This window comes from Camarhynchus parvulus, chromosome 1A (assembly GCF_901933205.1).
Source record: "Camarhynchus parvulus chromosome 1A, STF_HiC, whole genome shotgun sequence".
Lineage (NCBI taxonomy): Eukaryota > Metazoa > Chordata > Aves > Passeriformes > Thraupidae > Camarhynchus > Camarhynchus parvulus.
The window spans coordinates 55,479,549-55,504,235 of NC_044586.1; the positions used below are offsets into that span (position 1 = coordinate 55,479,549).

The 24,687-nt window shown below is 36.0% G+C and overlaps 1 protein-coding gene across 1 annotated transcript in view; it reads right to left on the reverse strand.

The window, feature by feature from the left end:
* Nucleotides 1-24,687, reverse strand: part of CPNE8 (copine 8) — a 69,925-nt gene that overhangs the window by 15,663 nt on the left and 29,575 nt on the right. The window contains exons 7-14 of the mRNA XM_030959883.1: nt 23,441-23,504; nt 20,655-20,758; nt 18,905-19,009; nt 15,682-15,723; nt 9,919-9,994; nt 7,265-7,318; nt 4,116-4,177; nt 284-330 (exon numbers count right to left, since the gene is read on the reverse strand). Coding sequence (XP_030815743.1) covers nt 284-330; nt 4,116-4,177; nt 7,265-7,318; nt 9,919-9,994; nt 15,682-15,723; nt 18,905-19,009; nt 20,655-20,758; nt 23,441-23,504 — 554 coding nt within the window. The remainder of the gene's footprint in view (nt 1-283; nt 331-4,115; nt 4,178-7,264; nt 7,319-9,918; nt 9,995-15,681; nt 15,724-18,904; nt 19,010-20,654; nt 20,759-23,440; nt 23,505-24,687) is intronic.

A 24,687-nucleotide genomic window follows, 5' to 3' on the forward strand; every position in this document is an offset into this window, starting at 1 on the left:
CAGTTCAAAAAAACTAAACAACAATAGTAATAATCAAAAATTACACAGATATTTGCAAACGGCTTCTGGCTATTAAATTTTATATGTAGCTTTTCCAACTTTTATCTGTTCTGTTTGTCCTGCTTTCCTAGACAGGAATTGGCCTCTCTTCTGTTCCTCAGCAAAATGGAATCCTGAGTGCAGGTGGCGCCAGCTGAATACTGTTACAAACACACACATATGTGCACTTAAAACTGAGCACAGCACAAACACACATAAATAAGATGTTTATTTTTATTCTTACCATTGGAGGCTGTGAAATCAATAGCAACTGTGAAATTGATTTGGGTTCTGCAGAAAAAGCAAACACAAATCTTATTAATAGTAGTACTGCTATGGAGAGAAATAAACAAGAGATGGTAACATCATCTGTGGACAAACTGTAGGACACTGACTTTCTAATAGAGGAAATAAACACTGAAAATACTCTTATATAAGGTTCAAGCCAAGGGCTACACAACACAAACCTATTAACACACTGAAAACAGTTACTTGACTCCATCATTCTTTTTTTCATTGTTTATTAAAAATCCTAAACAAATAATTAGTAAGACCTCAACTACCATAAATGTTATTAATTCCTTTTAACAGTAATACTGATTTTCCTTTGGACACATTTTAACCCTGGCCACGTAAAAGGTCCTCTCCCAACTGAGGTGGAATACCAAAACAAAGCAATGTGCCTTATGGATTCAGTGCTGCATAGATCAACACTACTTTGCTATAATTTAGTTGGCATAGAAATACATGATCTACTTGAAAGTGACAGATGATTTTACCCTATCTTCCTATACACTACAAGAAATGAAAAAAGTATCTTTAAAGGAACAGTAATCCTCACCTCACAGCCACAGAGAGAGCAAAGTGAAACCTGTCATCTTTTAATATAAGTTCCATCAGTACTGACATACATAAGGGAACAAATTAAGCCTGAATGTAGTTTTTGACTAGGTTTGATTATGGTTTTTTAAGCAGTACATTGGAAGGAATCATGGATTCCCTGTGGCTTCAGAATGACAACCAGCTGGTCTGTCAGCAGGGGGGAGCAGTGGAAGGTTTGAGGACCATTTACTGCACAGAACTGTACAACAGAGCTGTCAGAGTAACTAATTCTAAGAGGCTGCATCCTCTCCATGGCATCTAAACCCCCAGTGTCACTTATAATTTCCCCTTTGCAGATGCTTGTTGAGCCAAATGCTGTAACAACATACAGAAGATTTTTCTGATAAAGTCTCTTCAAGATCTTCCTCTTACATGGTTTTATTACTCCTTGATAGTCTCCAAGGATACAAGAAACACATGGCAAAGCTTCTAAAATACTTTGCTATGGCAGCCCTTGCTTTGTAACTTTCTCATGCCAGGCCTCCTGTGAACAGCCAATATGCCTCCCATTACAGTGGAGAGTGTACTGCCTGGATTAAAACAGCTGTCATGAAAGGAGATCTGAATTTCCCTTTTGACCATCAATGATTCAATACAGTTCAGCTAAAAATATGTGACCAAATCCTTTTGAATCTAAAAAATGTATGGGTGTTCATTTCTAAAGACCTGGATGAAGGTAACGCTTTTAACATGAAGGAGGAAAACATTTCCTCTTATTTTCCACTAGTCTGGGACAGAAGAGATGACCAGATATTTCAGTAGCAAAAGGATTGAGTTCCTGAATTTTACTGATTTACAAACAACTAGCTCACTACCTTTTCCAATAAGTCAAACCAGTGAGAAACATTTGCACTGAAATCTCTTTTCTGTCCACTAAGTCTTGGAGTTTTGTGGATTCTGGTCTTTCTTCCAGATAAAAAAAAAAAGAGTAGACACTAAACTAGGGTTGATAGTCATTCCTCTAAGTTCAATTGCATTCCCTTCCAAGATTGTATCCCTTACATGGCTGAACTTATTCATATATTTGGAGGGAATATGTTACTAACTGGGGGCTGTATTAAGCAGCAGGAGAAATGTGATTTTGAAATATACATTATTTTTAGCACAACATACTTAGTTTAAATGTGGGAAAGTCTGTGTGGCAAAACATGTGATTAAGTATCAAGATGTAAAAAAAAGTCAGCTATTTAGGAGGTGCTATTTGATGTAATATTCAGATGCAAAAGAGACATCCTTCTCTTTTCTGCCATACTGCTATAAAATCCAGTCTTACTGAGTAAAGCAAAATCTGAGTTTATGGACAAACCTCTATTTCATTCTCCAAAGCTCTTTAAGAAAACAGGAGTCATATAGATGATAGTGGTAATGGAATATCCCAATTAAACAGATGCAGACTCAAAACATAAATACATAAAAATAACCCCATAAATAAACACTGTAATTATAATTTGTTAAAGCTGTCAAGATTTCCATGACATCTCCATTAATTCTAAACACCTCGAATTACAATGGAAGTTTTGAACATTAAGTATTTTATTAGCACCCATTTATGGAAGAGCAAATATGCAATTGTGCCTATTGCAGAATCAGTGCTTTCTACCTCCTGCCTATCTAAATGGAAGAAAAACAGGGAACTTAAAAAAAAACTGGATTTGGAGGACATGATAGGACAACAGACTGATTCATGACAAAATCTTCTCTTTCCCTTTCCTTCAAATATTTGTCAACTGGACTTTAACTGATATGTAGTCATATTAAATGAGACAAACAAAGGAAGGGAGAAGCCTAGAAAATAATTGAGTCTGAGCCTCCTGACATGAGCCTCATGTCATGTTTACATAACTGCATATGTTGCAGAAAGAAAGTCAAGATTTTACACAAGTACTTCTACAGTTTTCACTGGCATGTACATAGAAATAATTGTATGAAACACTAAAAAAGATTCTATATAAAATAATTAAATAAGTATCACTGCTCATACTTTTAAACAAAGAGCACTCTACTGAATGATATTACTCTTGTCAAAAGAACAGAAAAAAAGTTTAAGTTGAATTTATTAATATTTCAAGTCTTCTCTGACTTGCAGTTAATGAAATACACTTGTATTGTAACATCTCAGTGAGGAATGTGATAGACCACCCTGGAAATATTACATAAGCAGCCCCTATTTAATTTTCTTTTCAAATTTAGACTCAAACCTCAACTCCTCAGTTCCTTATACATGCTCCTTCTGCAGAGATGAATTTTGAATGAATGGGGAATAGGATGGTCATGGCATATTTGTACAGCACACTTCAAAGGAAACAGCTGCACTAGAGGCAAGACTATTTCTTCATGCATTTGTGCATACACAGACTTCAATCAATAGAAATTTCTGGTGAACATGGATGGATGGCCATTTTCAGCTTCTGTCCAAGTCCCCAGCAAGAATGTAGGGCTGCCACTGTTGGGACCACAGGTAAAGCCCTATAATAGTACTGTCAAAACACAGCACAGATTTTTATTTCTGTTGAACTCTGGTTGAAGATTTAAAAAAAAAACCAAAAAATGCAACTTGTTTCTTCACAGGTAATCAATGCTCTTGATGTGGATGCATACACAGACTTTATGCCTCAAAAATCCAAAAATAATTGCCTAGGAATGCATAACAAATTTCCATTATTTTAGAGAAGTATAGTGTTCTGGCAGCGATGTTAAGAGCCAGGAATTTTTCAGATTTGGTCCCTTTCCAGGTACGTTCTGGGGTAAGACATTTGACACTTCTGTCTCTACTTCTCTTTAGAAAAAAATGATGATAAATGAGAAATCGAACGTGCTAAAAATTTTAATTAATATTGAAAAAATGCCTTTGAAGGGGAAAAGGTCTAAATAAATGCCAATATTAAATACACCAAATCTCAGTATAATTGGAAGAAATAGGCAGCATTTTAATAATTTAATAATATATAGATAATTCCATTTTGTTTAATCAAATTTTCTCTGGCTGATCAGAAGTCACTTTTTCTCAGTGTTTTAGTTTAAGTCCAATTCCAACAGTATGAGCAAAGTCCCATAACTTAACTTAGTAACTATCTGCATGCTTTATGTAGGAAAGTACAGCCCCTAAAATGAGGAAATAATCCAGCTCCTTACAGATGCTACTGAGAGCCATAAACAAATTTGAAAACAAGAAAGGTTTGTTGCTAATCACATACCCGCCTTTAATATAGTCAAGGAATGAAACTTCTGTTTCAATTAGGAAGGAAAGCAATGTTACCTGAAAGCAAATAAAAGAGAGTCAGACATGAATTGTGTGTTTCCCAGGTGAACAAGTAGAGACATAAGCACAATGTTTTTCGAGCTCTGTCCTTAGGACGTAATTTCCTACAGTATTAAGGGAAAAAAGAAGATTAAAAAAGATATTAAATAATTTCAGTATGCAGCTCTTGAAAGGGAAGAGACAGGTTGAGAAGTCTATAATTGGCTTCTGTTTTTTTTATTTAAGGAGAAGGTAAGGGGCAGAAGATTGCACTCCAGAGCAGGTTACCACATACATGTTTTCTGATTTCTGTGTACTACACCTACAATTGAATATTACAGGGTATATGATAATGCATCTACTCTATGAGCACTTCAACACTGTTTAAAGAACTCAATTACAATTATTTATGTAATTAGTCATCTCACATTAAATGTGGTATTGAGTATTGATGCAAGCCTAGAATGCAAAAACTTAGTAAAGTAAACACATATAGGAAATATACAAAAAAATTAAAGTAGTATGTGTATACATATGTATGTATATGTATACACATATATCTGTATATATATAAAAATACAATGGTAAGAAATTTCAGCAGTCCCAGATTTTATCATTCAGAAATGACAGAGATCCAAAACACAGAGTAATCTAAAGGTGTTACTGGCATTCTCAGCAATCAAGTCACAGAGGTATAAGCTCAAGTGGAAAAGATCCAGCATTCAAGATCATCATATATTGTGCAATATTTATGAAGCAAAGAATTAAAATTTTAATTTTATTTACACAAATTCTCTCATTATATGTGCAGCAGGCAGGCAGTGAAAACCGCTTAAGTAACAACTTAGAGCAAATCCATGAATAAACATACAAGGAATAAAAAGGGAGCGGAAATCTATCACAAAATTTTGTGTCCATCGGCAACAAAATATAAAAATTGAAAATACTTCTATGTTGTAAACTTAGAATGAGATTACATGTAGTAATTCTGTCTTCTATCCAACTTCCTTTGTCACAGTTCTGTGTGACTGAGTGATCAGCTAAACTTAAAATCACCAAATTACCCTTCCAGCTGAGAACAGAAGACCATAACAATGTTCTACCAGGCTATCAGTAGCATAGCCTTGCAAAAAAGACCAAAATTTCTATGCATTTTCCCACTGGACACAGTAATATTAATGGTTTATCTGCTCTTACAGCTGGTTCTCTCGTTCCTAATTAATTTAAGCAAATATTTTCACTGCATCTGATTTTAAAAGTCAAAAACTGGAAACAAACAACTCCCAAAGTGGCTGCAGTACTTACATATAGGCAACGACTATCACTGCTTCAAGTTTTATGCAGGGAATTTTTTATTTCACTATTAGGCTTTGTTTAAAACTAACCATGTATTCTGAAACACTTCTGCCTAGTATGTAATTTGATTGCCTGAATTCAAAATGACCCCTTAAGCAATAACAAATTGAGATATGCACTGTATGTACATAGTCCTTAAAGGCAATAGTGAGGTAACAGTCAATTATTTATATCCACTTTTAAGTTCTCCAGAACTCTACTTCCTATTAATGAAAATTATGGTCCTGGTGCCTGGCTTGAAAATTTAAAAATTTGTGGGATATCTTGGGTAAATTATGAGGATGAGAAAAACAAAACTGCAGGCGAACACATAAGAAAGTGACCATGTGGAGAAGCAGAAGGGAAGCCTGAAGGACTACTAGAAGGAAGGGCAAATGGGGACAGAGATGACTTGATATCAAAAAAATTTACAAAACCAACAGAAGAGAAGGAAAAACAAAAGAAAAGGTAAAGAAGGAAAAAGGAAAGAAAATTGCTAACCATTTATTGGAAATTTTGATATTGGAAGTAAATTTTGTAATTGGAAGTAAAGAACGAGACACAGTTGATTTTGTCTGTTCAAATATGAGTAAAATATGTTTTTTCAAATGAAGACAGATACTTGTGAAGATGGTAAAGTATTCTAAACCAAAATTAACATGAAAATTGAATGTGAAAATACATTTTTTTGCCCTTCTGTACCCTATGCCAGATTTCATACCTAAAATTTAGCACTGATTGAAAACAACCACTTTACATTAGTTTCTCACTCACTAATTTAATGCAATAGACTTGCAACTTGATTTTAACATGATGGATTTTAGTAAAAGGAATATGTTAGCAAAGAATAAATTACCTAGTGAATTAGATATTGTATGGTAAATTTTAGCAGGTAAGCTGCTTTTGCCAATTTTTCATAATTTAAAGCAAAGGTAGAAGAAGAAGTGTTTATTTTCTCACTGGTAAACAGACTTAAGACAAGAATGTAAGAACGTCAAAACATTCCTCCAAGGCTACTTTTCAGCATGAAAATAGCCCTACTGAGCCCTACTCAAGAGTGGAACTGTTCATGTGGAAAAAACCCACATGGTGGATATGTTTACAAAAAACATCTCTCATAACTCATTAGGTTTTCCACGATTCCAATCCTCAAAATTTATCTTCACTTTTTTGTAAATGATGGTGTGAACAACATGGATGCCAGGACATCAAAGCTGAGCAAGTGCTAAATGGAAATAATTGCATTGCTACCAAATGGTTTATAAACATGAGAGCAGAACAGGCAATGCAAATCAAACAAGAGAAATTCTCATTCCAAACAATACTAACAGATCTTTCAAAATAAATTTACAAACACCCGTTGGTAATAAAAATTGTTGACTCTTTTTGATTTTGCCATGATAAGCATACCAGCTTTTAACAATGCTAACTCAGCAGATACATTTTAAAAGAAAATTTATTTGTAAAAGTGCAGGTATGTTTCAGACAAAAATTAAAAAGTGTTTTCAGTCCAATAGTTTCAATTATTTGACTGAAATTTTGGTAGAACTTATTTTGAAAACCACTGGCGACTTGACAGCACATTTGGACAAATTTTATATCAAACCCTTCAAATTAAAAAACATCTGAAAATAAATGCTGTGTAAAAGTAAATAGTTTATTGTGGTCTTAACAGAAAGTTCTATTCTAATCCTGTTAAATAACAAGTCTACTACACTCTCTTTGAAGCAAGAAGAAAAACATCCAGTAACATAAAATACATTTACTTACTGTTCCAGAATTAACATACTTTTTCTTTTTTCCTTTTTTCTTTGGATTTATTACCTAGAAACACAGGTACAAGCATTAAAACAGTATGATCCAATATAAAGATAAGTGTAAGGTATTTTCAATGCAGAAAGTACTCTATTTTCAGTGCATGTTGAAAACCAGTGAATTTACCTTCACGGTACTTGCCAGGGAGCCAGTGCTGATACTCATATTTGACAAATAAGGGATAGGGGCAACAGAGGTCAGAAAGTTCATTATATCTGAGAGCTCATTGAAACACTCTGAATTTTCCCAAAATTCTGCATGGTTCTGCATTCCTGATCACAGTGTTTCAGTGTATGGTGTCACTACTTTGTCACCTCACAATGCATATCTCTTCACAATCTAGTTAATCTTTTTCCATCTGCTCCTCACAGCACCAGAGAAACACCAGAGTTGTTCTACTCCCAATTTCTGTACTTGGTGCAATGACAGGATCTGCTGACAGGAAGATCAAGTTTCATGAAATAGGTAATTTCAGGAAAATGTTGAAGATCACCACCTGACTGGCACACAGGAGTTTGGGGGGGCCTCAGTGCACTCCCAAGATTCTTTATGGAGCTAGACTACAAGGCATTAAATAGTTTTCTTGAATGTCTGGAACTCATGGCCATGAAATTTATCACTGTAGCCACCAATAATTCTTTTCTCTCTCCTGAATACCTACAAAAGGCAAGTCTCAGTTTTGTTACATACACATGGAAATGTACTCCTGCTTTTCCAGAAATGCACATGGAATCAGAAGCAAAGCATTATTTTGTTAATTAGATCATTCAAATATCTCCTACATATCTAGGAAATTCAATGCCTTATGGCTTACTGCCAAGTTTTACTGTAAACTACTCACAGATGTTCTGCAAATGATAAGGAATGAAAACATTCCCAATTGAAATCTTAGTCACTTATCTGGTATAAAATATTTAAAGAATTTTGCCTGAAAATGGGCAAACTAGTAGTAATACTTATCTTCCAAAGATTTTCTCCCCCAACCAAAATGAGATTACGTTTAAAGATCCTGTTCCTTGCACAACACAGAACAGCTGTGAAATGTAAGGCAGAGAGAAACAACTATGATTTGAAGTCTTCCCAAACATGCTAAACAAGTGAGTCCCTGTTCCCCCAGTATGCCACACTGATGTTATACAGTAAATATTCTGCCAAGCTTTCACTCCTTTACACACATATACACCCATTAACACTTGAAAAAATCCCAAGTAACTCCTGTCCCTCCATTTAACAGTGTCTGATGAGCAACAGACTAAGCCTGTGTAATGGTGGCAATTAACAATGAAGCAGTTCTTATTGAACCTAAATTTTAGCCAGAAAGTGACTCCTGCTGACACCTGCCCAGAAGAGGAAGATGAAGGCAACAGGCAGCCTGTCTGCCCTGTGGCAGTGCATTCACTGCTCTCCAGAATTCAATGGTCAGGCCTGAATTAGCAGCATATTGCTTGCCAGCAGTCATTAAATGCCAAAGAGAAGATTCATTTGAACTTTCTGCTTCAGGTGACTTGGCAATTGGCTTCTTAGGAATTGCAAGAAACTGCACTAGAGCTTGGAGTGAAATATCATGGGAAACAAGGCATATACTTGGAAGCAAAGATGAATTAAATGACAGCTTGTTTCTCTCCTATAATTCACAGTATTATAATTATTATAATATTTACATAGGGTTCTTTTTTTTTAAAAATTCAGATAACTTTAACAATTAAACAACATTTTTTAGCCTCTGAAAATTTTACATCCCAGCAGGAACCTAGAAAGCTACATGACTTATAATGAACCTATTAAAAAAAGCTCAATTGCAAAGAGGTGGTTCTAGCAAGGTTCCTCATCTTTAAATAAGGGACACTCACTCAAACTTCTCTACTTGCCTTGGGCTAGTTTGTAAAAGTAAAATGTTTAAAAGAGAATTTGCCCAGTACCTTGTGCTCTGATACTGTACAGACTAATTCAGTAGAAGCAGTACCCAAGTATGGAGGATTGCAGTGTGGGGAGGCAAAGAGGAGCTGCTCACTGTCCCTGGGAGTATGATACTGACACTATATTTAAGAAACTGAAAAATTACCTAAGATGTTATGACAGAATACTCCTGGTAGGGTAGGATTTGTGTCAGTGATACAACAGGAGAGGACATTTTCACTGCACACAGTAATCTGTGTTATGACACTATTCACAGGAAACCACTATAACTTACTGTAACTCTGGGGTTGATCTCAGATCTAAATGAGACAAAAGCCATGGCTTTCAGTTATCTTTGTCCTGCTCTGCACAGCAGCACCTTTCCTCGTCTTCAAAATAAAAGTGCAGCACGTAACTGGAGCACCTTCCTTCCCTGACTTCTTTAGTGCTTACCTACACCATTGTATTTGCTACCACCTGTATTAGGACTATGAAAATACTGAAGTTTAATGGCAGTAGTCTGAGACCAATTAAAGGATACCTTAAGGAATACCAAAGACCTGCACACCATACAGAAGCAAAAAAAAAAAGGGTTATAGCCACACATATGCCTTCTCATTAGTGGCAATAATAGCTTTCCATTGCTTTCAGTGTTTTCCACTGCTGTTTTCTCATTTATTTCCTGAGAGTGAGTAAATACTCATAATACTTACCTCATAAACATTGAACTGAGACTGCCCTCTCGACAGCTCTCTGTAACTTGTTGTGAATTCTCCAATGAAATCATGGCTGTTTGAAAAATAAGATTTTAAATCAAATGCACAACATTTAGGAATTTAAACATGCGTTTTATCTATTAATGCAAAAGAGACACACACCCAATATGAACTGACACCCAAGAAACAAGTGATGGCAACAGATATAATTTGCTTAAAAATCTTTTTTACTCCCTCTGTTTTGTGTAATGCAAATTTAGAGTTGGAAAGGATTAGCTTAAATCATTTTGATGTCTTTTGCTTAACTTAGCTGCACAATGAGGACTACGATGTAAATCAGTGACCGACTCCAACATAAGTTTACAGAACCAGAAAAAACAGAGCAGGCTGCCAAAAACTGTCACCATTTCCTCAGTGGATGACCACTGGCACTACAGACTCTGAACTGTGTATGAGGCTATGTGAGAGAAAGGGAGTTACTGAAAGCAGGAAAGAAGTAACTTAAACCAGAAAAAAACAGTCCTCCCAATCAGTCTAACATGACATTGAACTTGTAAGAGGAAAACCCAAAGCTTACTTCACCCTTGTTAAGAGGGTGGCAAGTCATAGGGGGAAGGCTATGGCTAAGTTTATAGATACTTGGGTGGTTGGGGTAAATGTGCCTCTGTCTTCCCATCTGGGAAGAGAAAAGCAATCCACTGAGGCTACTCAGCTTATGGTATTATTGGCAAGCAGATCTCAACCTAACAATAAAGCAGAGGTTATCCAGCTTCTCCTTTCTAAGTTCTATTCCTGCTCTAGGAATACATTTGGCATTCCTGTGCTGTCGTTCAAGCTTTAAAAACTGCTTTGCCAATACATAAGCAGGGGCCGGCACACTGCCCAGGAGCACTGTGAGCAGGGTGCCAGAGGGGGTTGTGGCATGGGAAGCACCCTGAGGAAGGTGCCCAGGCTCAGGAGCTGGGGCACAGAGCCCACAGGGCTGCCAGATGTGACTGAGCTGCAGGTTTGTACCTCAGAGGCACCTGGGATGGGAGGGCTGCAGGGCTCAGCCCCAACTACACAGCTCCCAGAAGTCACAAGTTCTCTCCCATTCTCTGCTCTGCCCAGCTGAACTTTCCCCACTGCTGCTCCAGATTTCCCAGCTGTGCCCTAAGAAGGCATTGTATTTCCTCTACACTCTGCCTCCACATCTGGTGAGCTATGAAGCTGTTTTACCTTCCCTCCAATGGTAAACCACAACAGAAATGCAAAGTTTTATGACTTTGTGACTTGCAAAACTTGTTTTTAAAAAATTCAGCTCAGTTTTAATTAAGCTATAAATATTAAAAGAAAATTTAAATAAATCTGAATGTTGCAAGATGAAAAATGGAAACAATCCATAGCAACATGAAATTTCTTTCTTGCTTTATTCAAAATGAAATTAAACAAAAAAACCCTCAAATATAAAACTCATTTTCTGAAATCAGCATGAATTCACAAAATATGTAAATTAAACAAATAAAAGGTTCAGTCCTCATGCTGATACAAAATAAGCAAAGCATACTGTAAGAAAGCTTGAGAAATACTCTATGTTAAAGATATTCCTCATTACCCAGATTCAAAAGGGACCACCTCACATGAAACACTCCCCTTTCAGCTGGGAGATCATCAAATTGCTTCCAAAACAAAGACTTCTCTTAAGAAATGTATTTTGGAGGTATATCTCTGCTTAACTGCTCCCCACACTGCAAGGACTATTTGAGCAGGGAACAGAGGAAGCACCCACAAGGTGTATTTGTATTTAACCTTGGGTAACCATGGCACTGGAGAAAAATATATATTGCTTAAAATAGAACTTTTCCCTTTCCTAACAGTTCTAACCTTTCATTTTCAAATCAGGTTGTATATTTAAGGCAGAAATCCAAACAATAGTTCAGTGACTACCTACAAACATGCTACAGCAAACAGGAAACATGAGCCATGCCAGACAGGACTATCCCTGGGGAGCAAAAGAATGTGTAGTGCTTAAAAATAATTGCTCCTGTAATTCTAAGAGACACTGGAAAGGCTCCTTTCCCTATGGCTATATCGAAACATGAGCTAGAAAGATGTGATTCCTCTGATGAATCATGTTGCAAAGGTTTGGGCACACATAACCAGTCTCAGAGCCTCTGCACTTGCAAGAGCACCAGCCAGGATCTTTGCACTGGGCACTCAAGGGGGATGGACATGCCACCACCAGGCTGGCTCTGAAGGCTGAGTGCCTGCTGGACAAAATGTGCCATTGCCAGATGTATAAGTCATTAAGAAAATATTCTAATAATAATCATCACACTTCAGCAAAGCGATCTCCTTATTAGTCTCTGGATTGAGAATCCAAAGTACTTATTCTCTTTGCCTGCCCAACACCAAATTTTCCTAAATTTTCATCCATGAGTGGCATATGAGAACACTGAACCAGAGTCTTAGCACACAAAATTATCTTAAAGCCCATTTCCCTATGTTTTCCACTAAAATATCTTAAAGTCCATCTCCCTAGGTTTTCCACTTTTAGCCCTGCGTTTTGAAGTACTGAAAATCACTTTCAAAACTGTATTAACTTTGAATTTTTTTTTATTATCTAACGAAAAAAAGCCAATAGAGGAAAGGACAATCATAATCAGAAGCATGTCAATGAATAAGGAGAAAATGCAAGAATTTAAAAATCAACTACCTAGCTGGAGAAGGAAGATGAAGGACAAAAAATAAGGTGGAAGAGCTTAGAATCTGAAATTTAAAATCTCTCCTACAGTATTGATATTCTCAGATGAATGCTTCTGTGGCGCAGCTTAGCATGACAATATTTACAGCTTTCTAAGTCAATCCCCCCTTTTTCTATGTAACAGTTCATAGATGTCAAGACTGTGAAATGACTTTTGCAACATGTATACAAAGTGATGTTTTTTCTGAAATTAAATGAGAAACCTTTTAGAGAGAACTAAAAACATCATAGTATTGCTGATATGAAGTTGTGCACTATCTTGTATTTTTCCTTCTGCTAGACCTGTCTGCTTCATGTATAAGGACATTCAATAAAAAAAACCTAAAAATGTGACTGTCAAACCACTGGCCAAGTAACAAAACCAACTTTTGTGACTTCTTATAGCATTAAATATTTTGGGGTTTGTCACAGCTCTTAGAAGCAATAAAAGGGATCAGAACAAGTTGTTCATATTTTGACAATTTTTATGCAAAAACTGGTTTGACACAAAGGATGTTTAGTAATTAATAGTGTTAATGTTATCAAGGGCATGTATTACTTTTTGTCGAGAAGTTTTGTGTGATATTTGAAAATAATAAGAGCTATTTGATGACAACAATATGATCAAGATATTACATCACAATTACTCCAAGAATGTAGTTTAGGAACATGAAAGAAGTTCAACCCAAAGCACCATGGTGCTACTTGCCAAAGCACAGGTAACACAGAATGGGGAAAAGGGAAAAAAACTTCTCAGTCAAGACTCAGGAAGTCAAAATCCAGTCAAGCCATGATTCAGAAATCAAGTATATAACTGTAATTTTGTCTTCCTGATTGCAGAACAGCCTGTAATATTCAGAATAACTTGATTTGCTATCTGGAGACAAGGCAATCTTTCAAAGATTGGTCCAGCCCAGTCTGCACATCTCTGGAGCAAACAGATTCAGCGTGGTGAAGTGTCCAGCTGGTGTAACAACAGCTCATAAAAACTGTCCATCACAAATGGAAGTTAATATAAACTGAGGAACAGCAGAGTTGTACAAAAAATTGTCAGAGTAACTCTTGAATGGGATTCATTTCAGATATACTTGGCAATGTCAGAGTTAAATTAGGCACTTAGGTTTGGCTATGATCACCCTGTAGGTTTATAGGCACCAGCAGCTGGCAATTTATTCCAGGTAGGATGGATTCAATCAGACCATTTTCCACTGTAAGCCTCTGAAATAGCTCAAATGATTATTTCAATCTACTCGTCTGATTTTTGCATTGTCTAAAATCACATGAGATGAGTTCTGTGTCATCTTTCAGAGGAATTTTACATTAAAGATGTCAGTGCTCTGTATGCTTCTAAATTCAAAATAGACAGAAAGCAAAAAGCAGCAAAAAATCATTCCATTAGAATAAGAAGGAAAACACGTAAATGGTATCCTTCATTTTTTTGTTTTTTAGATATTAAGTTTATAGGTATTCAGATTGTGATGTGAGCAAACACAGATAATATCTGAAACTATTTGAGACTGGAGAGGCTGATGATTGCCTACAATGCACAGAATGTTCCAGATTTCAATCAGACTGGCAGTTACTTAGTGTTATTTGTCAGATTTCTTCCTTTTCCTGTTAATCTCACAGATTTTGGATAAAGTGAGACAACACATGGGGTTTGATACCTTGATAAAATATAATCCTTGCTTTTTATTAATGTGGCAATACAATTTAACTTTTCATTGCTAGCTTATTTTCAAAAAATGTGGTTTATACACAAACATATAAAATTTTTAAGGATTTGCCAAATCTCATTGAAAAAAGAATGTTAATAGAAATTCTAATAGGGATGCAATGATTTTTTGCTAGTATGGCTTTTTAAATTTAAATACACTTATTTTAATTGCTAGAATATGTTATGTATATATGTTATTTCTCTCCAGTGAATATCTAATCAAGAAGGATGAATTTACACTGGCAGGTATTCATAGAGGGTAAATGTGAGATAAGAATGCTTGTAAATCAACAGGCTTCATGATGGAAAACCAAAAAAGACAAAATTATAACACAAGAGGGCTGAATAGGCTTTTGGATCTTGTCAGCAAGTTAATGAACAGTAGCACAGGATAAATTTGCCTACTATGATTACAAGACATTGCCAGAGAAACACAATATCATTATCTATAATACTAGAAGCAAATTTCTTTGGTTGTATTAGAGACATTACTGCTGAATAAATAATATGCTTTTAAAAATCAAAACGGAAGCACATATCCATATATTTTAAAATATAAATTATGATTAATAGGAAATAATTAAGACAGACCAACTTAAAGATAAATGGAAATAAACATATTACTGTATTAAATTTCAGTTCTACTATCAAGATTCATGAATACAGTTTCTAATCAAAGTATGAAGATATAAGCTCAAACGCTTTTAAATAACAAGAGGTATCAATCCACTGTGTTAAATGATAATTGTACCTTGTCTGTCAAAATAAAGGCAATTTGAAAGGCTCATTTCTTCAGAAAGAACTGTACAGCCAGTACAGTGGAGTTCACAGCTCTTAAGAATAACGGATATCCCTCCTGAATTTAGCAATAGAAATTCCACATATATTCCACTGTCCTCTTTCAAGGGGGTTATACAACACTCAGGTCTTCCAACTCCAGAGTCTACAATAACATTTTGATGAAGACAGACATGGAAATGAACATTCAGACCCAATGTGAAATTAAGGCAAGGAATAGGTGGCTTCTACATTCCAATATTTAGGCCACCATGAGTAGCCACAGCAGACATGTGCATTTTATCATGTTCCATGGATGAACATACACACAGCAGGTTTGAAATAGGCTAATGCATCAGTATTTACCACAACTGCAAAACACAGAGCTGCACCAGAGCAGAATTTTTCCAGTACCTGTACCTCTAAGTATTGACAAATAACTAACTTTCTCTAATATTATGCTGAACACTAAATATTTATATGTTTTGCAATGTGTATATACATGCAGGAATAACCCTTAAGTTTTACAGAAATAATGTCTTACCTTCCATCTCTATCCCAGTCATACACTTCTACTTTAATTGTCCTAAAATAAAAAAACAAACCAACAACACAACCCTATTAAAATGCTAAATATATACCCAGATTGCCTTTAAGATTAATATCATAGGGGTGCATTAATTGAGCCAAATCCAAAAAGCAGAATTTTTCAGTGATTTCTCATGGGGCAGCAAATAGCCTGTCAGGTTACACCACACTTCTTCATAAATCAATAGCTAAATACATTGGAAACTAAGGAAATAATTAAACACATTGGAAGTTTGACCAACATATTTTTACTTGCTGACGCTCTGAATTTTCTGCAGTTTTTAAAATAAATGATTCTTTAAACCTTAAAGTATTATAAATTTTTTAAGAACTGTTTCCTTATGAGTAAAGTGAACCCTTGAGGGCAGCTGTAACCTTGCTTCAGGGATGACTGGGAAACAGATAAAAAGCAAAACCCAGACATTTTCCAAGTAAAGATCAATCATATTTCACATACTTTAAGAGTGGATTTCTTAAAATGCAAATACTACAGAGCATATTATCATCAACATCCTTGATGAAAGAGGAAAGTTCAATGAGGATACAGATAGTATACAGCTTTGTTCATCTCCTTTTACCACAGAAAGTGCACATATGTAAGCAAATTCAACTACCACTAGCAGCGAATCCTATTTGGTCTAAAATCAACTGAACATGGGATAGAAAAATAACACCTCCCATATTTTAAGCAACAATGTAACTTACTTTTATTCTTCAGAACAGCTTCACATGAAGTGAAGTCATCAGGGCTGTCTTATTAATAGAGGGGACAAGAATCTAAGCAATTACTTTGTAATTTGCTTTCATGGAAGCAGTTCCTTATTCTTCCAATTGCATACAGTCAAATATATATTGATTCATTTTCTTTACTAAGAAGGGACTCTTTGGGGATAAAGCTGAGCAACAGCTGGTATTATCTACAATATAATATCAAGCAATTCACACCTGGATGTTGTTCATATTTTTTATGATATTCCAAAATATGAAAAGAAGGACTCGCTTTGTCTGGATGTACCTCTTTTCAACTCAAATTTAAAGGCTCTTAACTACACCATTTGTTATATTTTATAGCTCTTGCATAATTCAGGTTGGACTTAAGTTACCTTACAATGAAAACTGATTAAAGTGAAAAACAACTCCAAACCTCTTATCCTACCAAGTATTTCAACCTTCAAAGGAAACTACTTTCACCTTCGGAGGAATTCAGCAAAAAAAGGCAATATCACAGTGTTTTTTCCCTAGACAAGCATTATTTTACTTCCATTTCAAAACCTGTTATGACAGACAGACACACCACTAAGTTAAGATTTATGTAAGGTTTAGTGGGATTTAAGTTTTGAATAGTCTTACAAATCTGTGTCCAAATAGCAAAATCATCTCAGTGAGAAAACTCAGATTATCAAAATAAATTATTAAGACTATCAAGATAAATTCCTGAGAAGGATCTTCAGACAGGTAACTGCAGTAAGAGCAATTCATCCTTGAATAAAGCTCCTCTCTTTAATATGAAATTTATTTCATATTAAAGGATTAATTACGGATCTTGACTTTTATCTATTTTACATGATATGCGAGATATTAAAAGACCTTTTCAATCTTCCCGTACTGAAACTTAACCTTTACCTTAAAGGACACAGTTTAGAGGATGGGTTTCCTAGTTTAATATTAAAAAACTCCTTTCATTTAAAAATAATCAAGGTTAGAGATGGGTATGTCTGTTTTAAAACTTTTATGCAGAAAATAACTCCAAGTGCTTTTTGAAAGCTCATACTAGGAGAAAACAAGACCAAAGACACATTAGACACTAAGTACTATTGCAGTACTGAAATGCCATTCCTGTGATGTCTGAAAACACTGTATAATTGCATAGTTTGAGAAAAAATAATCAAACCCTGGTCATTCCATAATGAAAATGTGGACAGAGTTCACTCAGAAGCATGCACTAGCTGAACATTTAGTCTCCCCAATAGCAGAATAAACTGGTATTTTGACGTATTTTTACTAATGACATTATTCCCACCTTTCACATCTATCACAGAACCCAGAGCACCAAAACTATATCTGTGAAACTATCACTATCTGAAAGAGACCTCTGGGGTTTGTGTTTTTATGTATTACCACGTGGATGTTAGGAATCAATCCTTACCTTTAGAAAGAAGGGTTTTCTAACTAAAAAACCCCAAACCTCTTAAGTTCTTTCTGGACTATCAGCAGGTTAATTTGAATTAACCTGAGAGCTAAGGACTACTTCTTAATTTGAAACATGATTGTTGTATGCAGGACCATGAAGTTCCATGGAGCCTTTATTCACTGAGCACATCATGTTGAAAGCAGGTCAACAGCAGATACACAAAAATAATTTGAGGAGTACTATTATACTTTCAAGTTCCCTTAATTTGGAATGCTGGAGTTATTTCAATATGCCTGCACCACAACATCTTTTCTACTTAATATGAAAACTTTTTTCTTTAATATGATAAACAGTGCAGTGTTCAGAAACTAGCTTAATGAATACTATTTTGCTTATGCATTATGCACATTAACCCAAATGCAAGTAAAAAATTCTATTTGAATATTCTCATTACAAAATTGCTTTGTTTTTATTGCATCTAAGTGAAAGAGTAACCAACATGGCCATTTTTAAGGAGTCTCAAAATACCCATTTCCACTGAACTAATTTGTTTGTTATTAGTGGTAAAATGTTGGTTAAAAACATGTTATTATTACCACCTAAAGATAGATCCTTTTGCATGGCACCACTGAAAACTTCAAATCTGAAGATGACTACTTTCTGTGTTTCCCATCTACTATGCATTTTAAAGGCTTTCATTTATTAGCACCCTCTGACATTGCATTGTCACCCAAGGGAAACAGATCATCATTGTTTTTCATTGAAACATTAAAAAATATTTGTGTACACTTGTCACAGAGATCATGCTTTAAATTAGTCTTTTCTTTCTGTTTCTAATTCACACCATAGAGAGCAAAGAGCTTTTTCCAGAAACCACCACTAGCATTTCCCACAGATTTAGCATATTTGCTTTATTTTTCTAAATTCTTTAACGTGATGAATGGTTTTGAACACCTATTATCTTTTCAAAATGTTGACTAAATAAAGAACACACAAATTAGGGAGAAAAAAAATATGTATATGCTAAAAAACTTAAGCCACATCTTACCGGTCATAGTCTCCATTACAGAGTGCTCTGACAGAAATCTTGAATGCCTGCCACACTGGATTCAATGTATTTTTCACAACTTCTGTTTTGTGGCAGATTGTAAAACTGCAATTAATACAAAAAATTAATTAAGATACATTTTGTATTTATTTACTTTTTCTTTTGCGTCATCAAAGACGGAATGAAAAGAGCTGTAATCATTCATACATACAATGTGCATATAAAATATAAGGTAAGATAATAAAAGAGAAATATGGTGAAATCAGAAGGAAGGCAAAACTGAAGAGGCCTGCTGGAGAGAGATTACAGACTAAACTGCTAAACAACTCTTAATCTAAAATGGTTTTACCCGAACTTCAACAGAAACTACAACCATTCAGTGAGGATTTCAGGGAAGAGCAGTTTCCATCCCACTAGTTTAAACAGACCTTGTACATGCAGGAATTAGTCACAGATCCAGAAAGACAGCAATCTTGTGAGGATCTGACTCTTGCTTAGAGATTAAGAAACTGAGCCAAGGGAATAATGGCTTTCAGATTTTTATTCCCCATTTTATGTCCATGAATTTTTAACCAGGGCTGTCTTAGGTAAAACATGTAAGCCTCTCTAAGATTCAATGATCACCTTCTCTCATAAACTTTTTTAGCACATTCTGCTTTCTCTAAATGATGCAAAATTAAAATACCTCTTTTGAACCCCCATCTTGGGGACTGAATTGTTCAAAAGAAAGCAAGGACAAGGTCACTGGTGAAGTCATTACTGAAATTCCTCATCCAGTTGCAACTAAAGTTATCCTTCGAGGGAATGTCCTCCTTGCACCCCAAACACCTACACTTTCAGGCTGCAAGTACCAGCACTCCCAGTGATACCCAGAGAAATTTCCCAAGTGACCTTAATGCCACTCACAAAGGAGCCATAACTCCTCCAGGCTTGCAGTTTTATATAGGCAGTGTTTACTCAGGAAACTGTTCCTATCATCTGCCTCCAAGAGAAAAAAAGCAGGTAATAGATGCACACATGCCCATTAACAGATTTATGTTAACAACTGCTCCAGTTAAGCTACAGAGAAAAGCAGCATCATGTATGATGATACTTGGTTTGGTTTGGTACATGTTAGATGTGAGGACTTTCAGTTTCCAAGAAATCTTAACCTGCTAGTAGATCCCCACAAAGGCAGAGTGTTGTGTTGACCAGTGCATGTCAAGGCTTAGCAGTGGAACAGAAGAGATTAGTCTACTTTAACAAATTAAAGCATTAATGTAGCAAACAGCCATTTGTAAAAAATATAAATTCTATTTCAGGGCTTTTAAAATTCAATTTCCTAGAACTATGTCAAAAAGATAAAAGATACTTCCTAATTTAAATTTGCATCATATAACATTTCTATCTAAACACCATTTCTAAACATTAGCATATTTTGCATCTACAATTTTCTTTGAGAATTCTATTTAATTTAAATGCATACTATATCTTCACAAAAGTAACACTATTTAGCTATTTTATTACAATTAATTGTCATAGTGCTCTATATTTATGAGACATTTACCTCTTAAAACCCTCAATTGCAGTGTTTGATCAATTTGTTGTAATAGTTTTATTTACTGCCTAACATGACAAACTGCAATCCAACAAACATTATAAAACAAACACAGCTTAATCTGGAAAGTATAAAAAAAAATGAGAACTATATTATCTGTAAATAATTAAGTTGCCTAATGGTTAGCAGCAAAAATACCTAACAGGCACCTACCTGCCATCTTCATTGCTTCGATGAAATACAAGGAAAGGATCAGATTTCCCAAAGAAGTCTTTCTTGTCTAGTTTGTTTGCACAAAATTGCATTAAAACTGAATCCTGAAATGGGTAATAAAGAAAAATTACAGACAGCATGCACTCCACTACACTAAAAAAAAAAAAAGACTAAACTATGCAAATAGAAAACAAAATAAAGGGGGGTATCTGTCTTCTAAATGCTCTCTACACATCCACATTTGTGCAATGTCTTCATAGTGCAGTTTGAATGGCTGGAACCAAGAATTCCTTTGTAGGGACACCAGAACAGGAACAATTTTCTATGCTAAAATGGCTCAGGATTTTTCAAGGATTTCCTGACATCCAAAACTGCATTCTGAAAGAAGTAGATGCACAGGCAAGGAAAGTATATTAAAAGTAATTTTTAAAATTCCAGTCAGACATGATTCAGCCTCATTCCTTCAGTGACTTAGACCTGTTGTTGCCTGTTCCTACTGCCTGTCAAGCAAATGGCTGCTGGCTCTTAAGAGTCTGGATTCTTCAAGAAAATGAGCCTGAAAGGTACCAAGTACATCCAACCTGACAACAAATAAGGAGACAAGTTTCTTCGCTGTGATCAGGCCAACTGGAAGTCACACATGTCCTCTCTTTGGGCAAAGTCAAGAATGAGAAAAGGATGATAAATGCAAAGATAAACTTGCAGATTTACCAGCTAACTGGGGCAAGGCCTGCTGGAAGACTGCAGATGAACAGATCTGGAGGTGCAACAGCAACAAGAGGATGATGATAGAAAATGTGGGCTCACCACTGAGTGGGGCAGGAGACCAGGTGACAAAGGACACTGCAAGGTCCATGTTTCTCATAGCTTTTCTGTGTCTTTTTCATAGCTTTCTATCTTACTGCTAGGATTTGCCTTCAAGACTCTTGGAAACCTGAAACCCAGACCTGAGAAAGTCTGGAACAAGAATAACTTGTGCTTGGCAGAGGAGGACCAGGAAAGGAACATTTAAAACAGACCAGACACAAAGAAGTCCATGGGACTTGGTAGGAGGCACCTGAGAGTGCTGATGGAGTCGGCCAACATTACTGTGGGGCCACTTTCAGTTACCTCTGTAAAGTTATGATGTTCAGGGGAAGTTCTCCTGTCTTTGAGAAAGGGCAAGAGGATCCAAGCCAGTTTTATCTCAAACCCTGAGATGATGAGAGAGCAAAAAATCCTGGAAAACATATGCAAACACATGAAAAAGAAGGTGGCTAAGAGACATCAGAAAGGATTTACAAAGGGGAAATTCATGCCTGATCCACTGAAAGCCTTTCCTCACAAAATGAGTGGCTGACTGGATGAGAGGAGCCTAGTGGATGTTGCTTATTCTTCACTTTAGCATGGCCTTATACAGTGTCTCCCACAAATCCTTACTCACAAATTAACAAATTACAGACTAGAAAACTGGACAGTGAGAGACCCTGAAAAATGACTGAACTGCTGGGCTACAAAGGGTCATATTGAATGGCACAAAGTCCACCTGGGCCCAGTCACTAGCAGTGTACCCAAGGCATCAAAAATGGGCCAAGAATGCTGAACATCTTCATTAACAACCTGGATGATGAACAGAGTAGACCCACTGCAAGTTTGCAAACAGTACAAAACTAGAAATATCAATTTATACAACTGATGGTTGTGCTGTCATTCAGAGACATCTGTACAGGCTGGAAAAACGAACCAATATGAACCTCATGGGGTTCAACAGAGCAAAATGCAGGTACTGCACCTGAAGGGGAAAATCCCTGTGCAGCAGCACAGGCTGCAGGCCAAACCTTGGTAGCTTGGCAGAACAGGACTGAAAGGGCTTGGTGGACACCAAGCGGATCAATGGCAGCAAAGGCCAACAGCCTGCTGGGCTACATTAGGAAGGGAAGAGTGCTGACAGAAAGCTGAAGGGAGAGACTCAGCTTTGATGAGGCCACTCCTGAAGTACTGTTCATTCCTGAAGCACTGTTCTAGGCTCCCCAGTACAGGGAAGACACAAACATGCTGAAGCAATTCCACCAAAAGCATCACTAAAATGATTAAGGAATTGAACCATCTCTCATCTGGGCAAAGGCAGAGATAGCTGAAATTATTTAGCCTAGAAAACAGAAGGTTTATCAATTTGTGTAAGTACATGACACTAGGGAATAAACAGCCTATGGTTAGGGGCACCCAGTGGAAGAAAATGTGGCAATATGTACATACTTAAAACGTGAGAAATTTCACTTAAATATAAGGAAAAACCTTTTTACTCTGAATGTCCTGAAAAGCTTTTACAGAGAAATTGTGGAGATTGTTTGGACTCAAAACCCAATTGCACAGAGAGCCCTGAGTAACCTGCCCAAAGAGGAGCGGGAGTCTTGGACTAGATAATCTTCCAAGGTCTTTTCCAACCTCAGCAGTTCAGTGATTCCAAAACTCATTGACATTCTGAATATGAGCTGTAAAAATTTACATAAAGTACAAAAATCCAGAAGATCAAGTATGTGACAGCGGCTGAGACATTGCAAGAGACTGTGAGAGAGTGAGGACATGAAGTAGCATTAGAGAGAATGCAAGAGATATTGAGCATTGGCTTCTGCTTCTTTCTGCTTCTTCTCTCTGAAACTAAGAGCAACTTAAAGGAAAACAGTATTCTAACTTCTTACATAAATCACAAAATGCAAATTAATAACTTATACTATTAACAATTCAGTGCAGTGTAAAATCACAAAATAATTTTCATGTTATTTTTGGAAAGCAATGAGTACACTTACTCTGCAACACCCTAGTTCCTCTGCTGTTACTATGACTGTTCCACACTTCTTCCCAGGAATTCCTCTGCAAAATACACAACCACATCACCTTAGTTCCTTAATATCACGTGTTGTTCCAATCATGTATGAAAATTACAACTGACAAGGAGAGCACAAGGTAAGTTTTCAAGTCACTAAGCTGATGGCATGCAATTCAGTTTCCCTCTTCTGCCACTCGTCCTGTGTAAAAAAGTTGGTTTATCCTAAGTGAATTGATAATGAGTTGCATATTTATTCTAACTACCAAGAAACAAATCAGTTTTGATTGTAAAGGAAACAGCATTCAAAGTTTCAATAGGTTGAAATAGTATCACAATTCTACTATCCACCCTCCCACTGATGTTTCCTTTAAGAGATGACTCTACAACTGATTTGTGAAAAACATCCTATTACAAACTTTACTTAAAAAAAATACCTCAAATATAGTTAAAAGTAAACACCAGCATTATTTTACAACATTTACTCTGAAATGTCTACGAAGACATGTAATAATCTCACCACCATATCTGATACAGGAGTTGCAAAAGAAATTACTATTCGCCCAGACAGCAATTAAAAACACAGGCTGCAACCCCAGAAATCCCAAAACAGTTCCTCAGCATAAAAAGCAGCAGAGAAACAGAAAACCCACACACAATCTGATAGTATTCAGTGCCAGCAGCCTTTTGGATGGGGACACACTCAACAGAGAAGGCCATGGGCCTTATAAAAGAAGGACAATATTAACATGATGGTTCATAAAGAGGTGAAATACTGCATCAAGATTAGCACAGAATTTCTCTTCAGATCAAATTCTCATTATTCAGGGACTAAAACTCTGCCAAATGACTTGTACAGTTTTTGATGCTATTAAGTACAAACTTTGTATGCTTAAGTCTGCATGTATGAAAACAGTACTGGACCATTTGCACAAACACTAAAGAGTTTGGTCTCTTACAATTCCCTAAAAAATCATTCATTAAGAAAAAAAATCCTTAAGTGTAAAGTAAGCACCCTGAGAAAAACTTCAGTGGTCACAGATCAGGCAAATGGGACAAACTTTAACTAACAATAATGCCCTGTAAGAAAATAATAAAATAGTTTCAAGCTGGTCGAAACTTCAAGTCTGAAAAAAAAAATTACTTTGAGATTCATCATTACAGACCAGTCTTTCCAATTGGCATAGAAATACTGACCAATACTATGTTAAAGACAAGCATGTAAGAGTT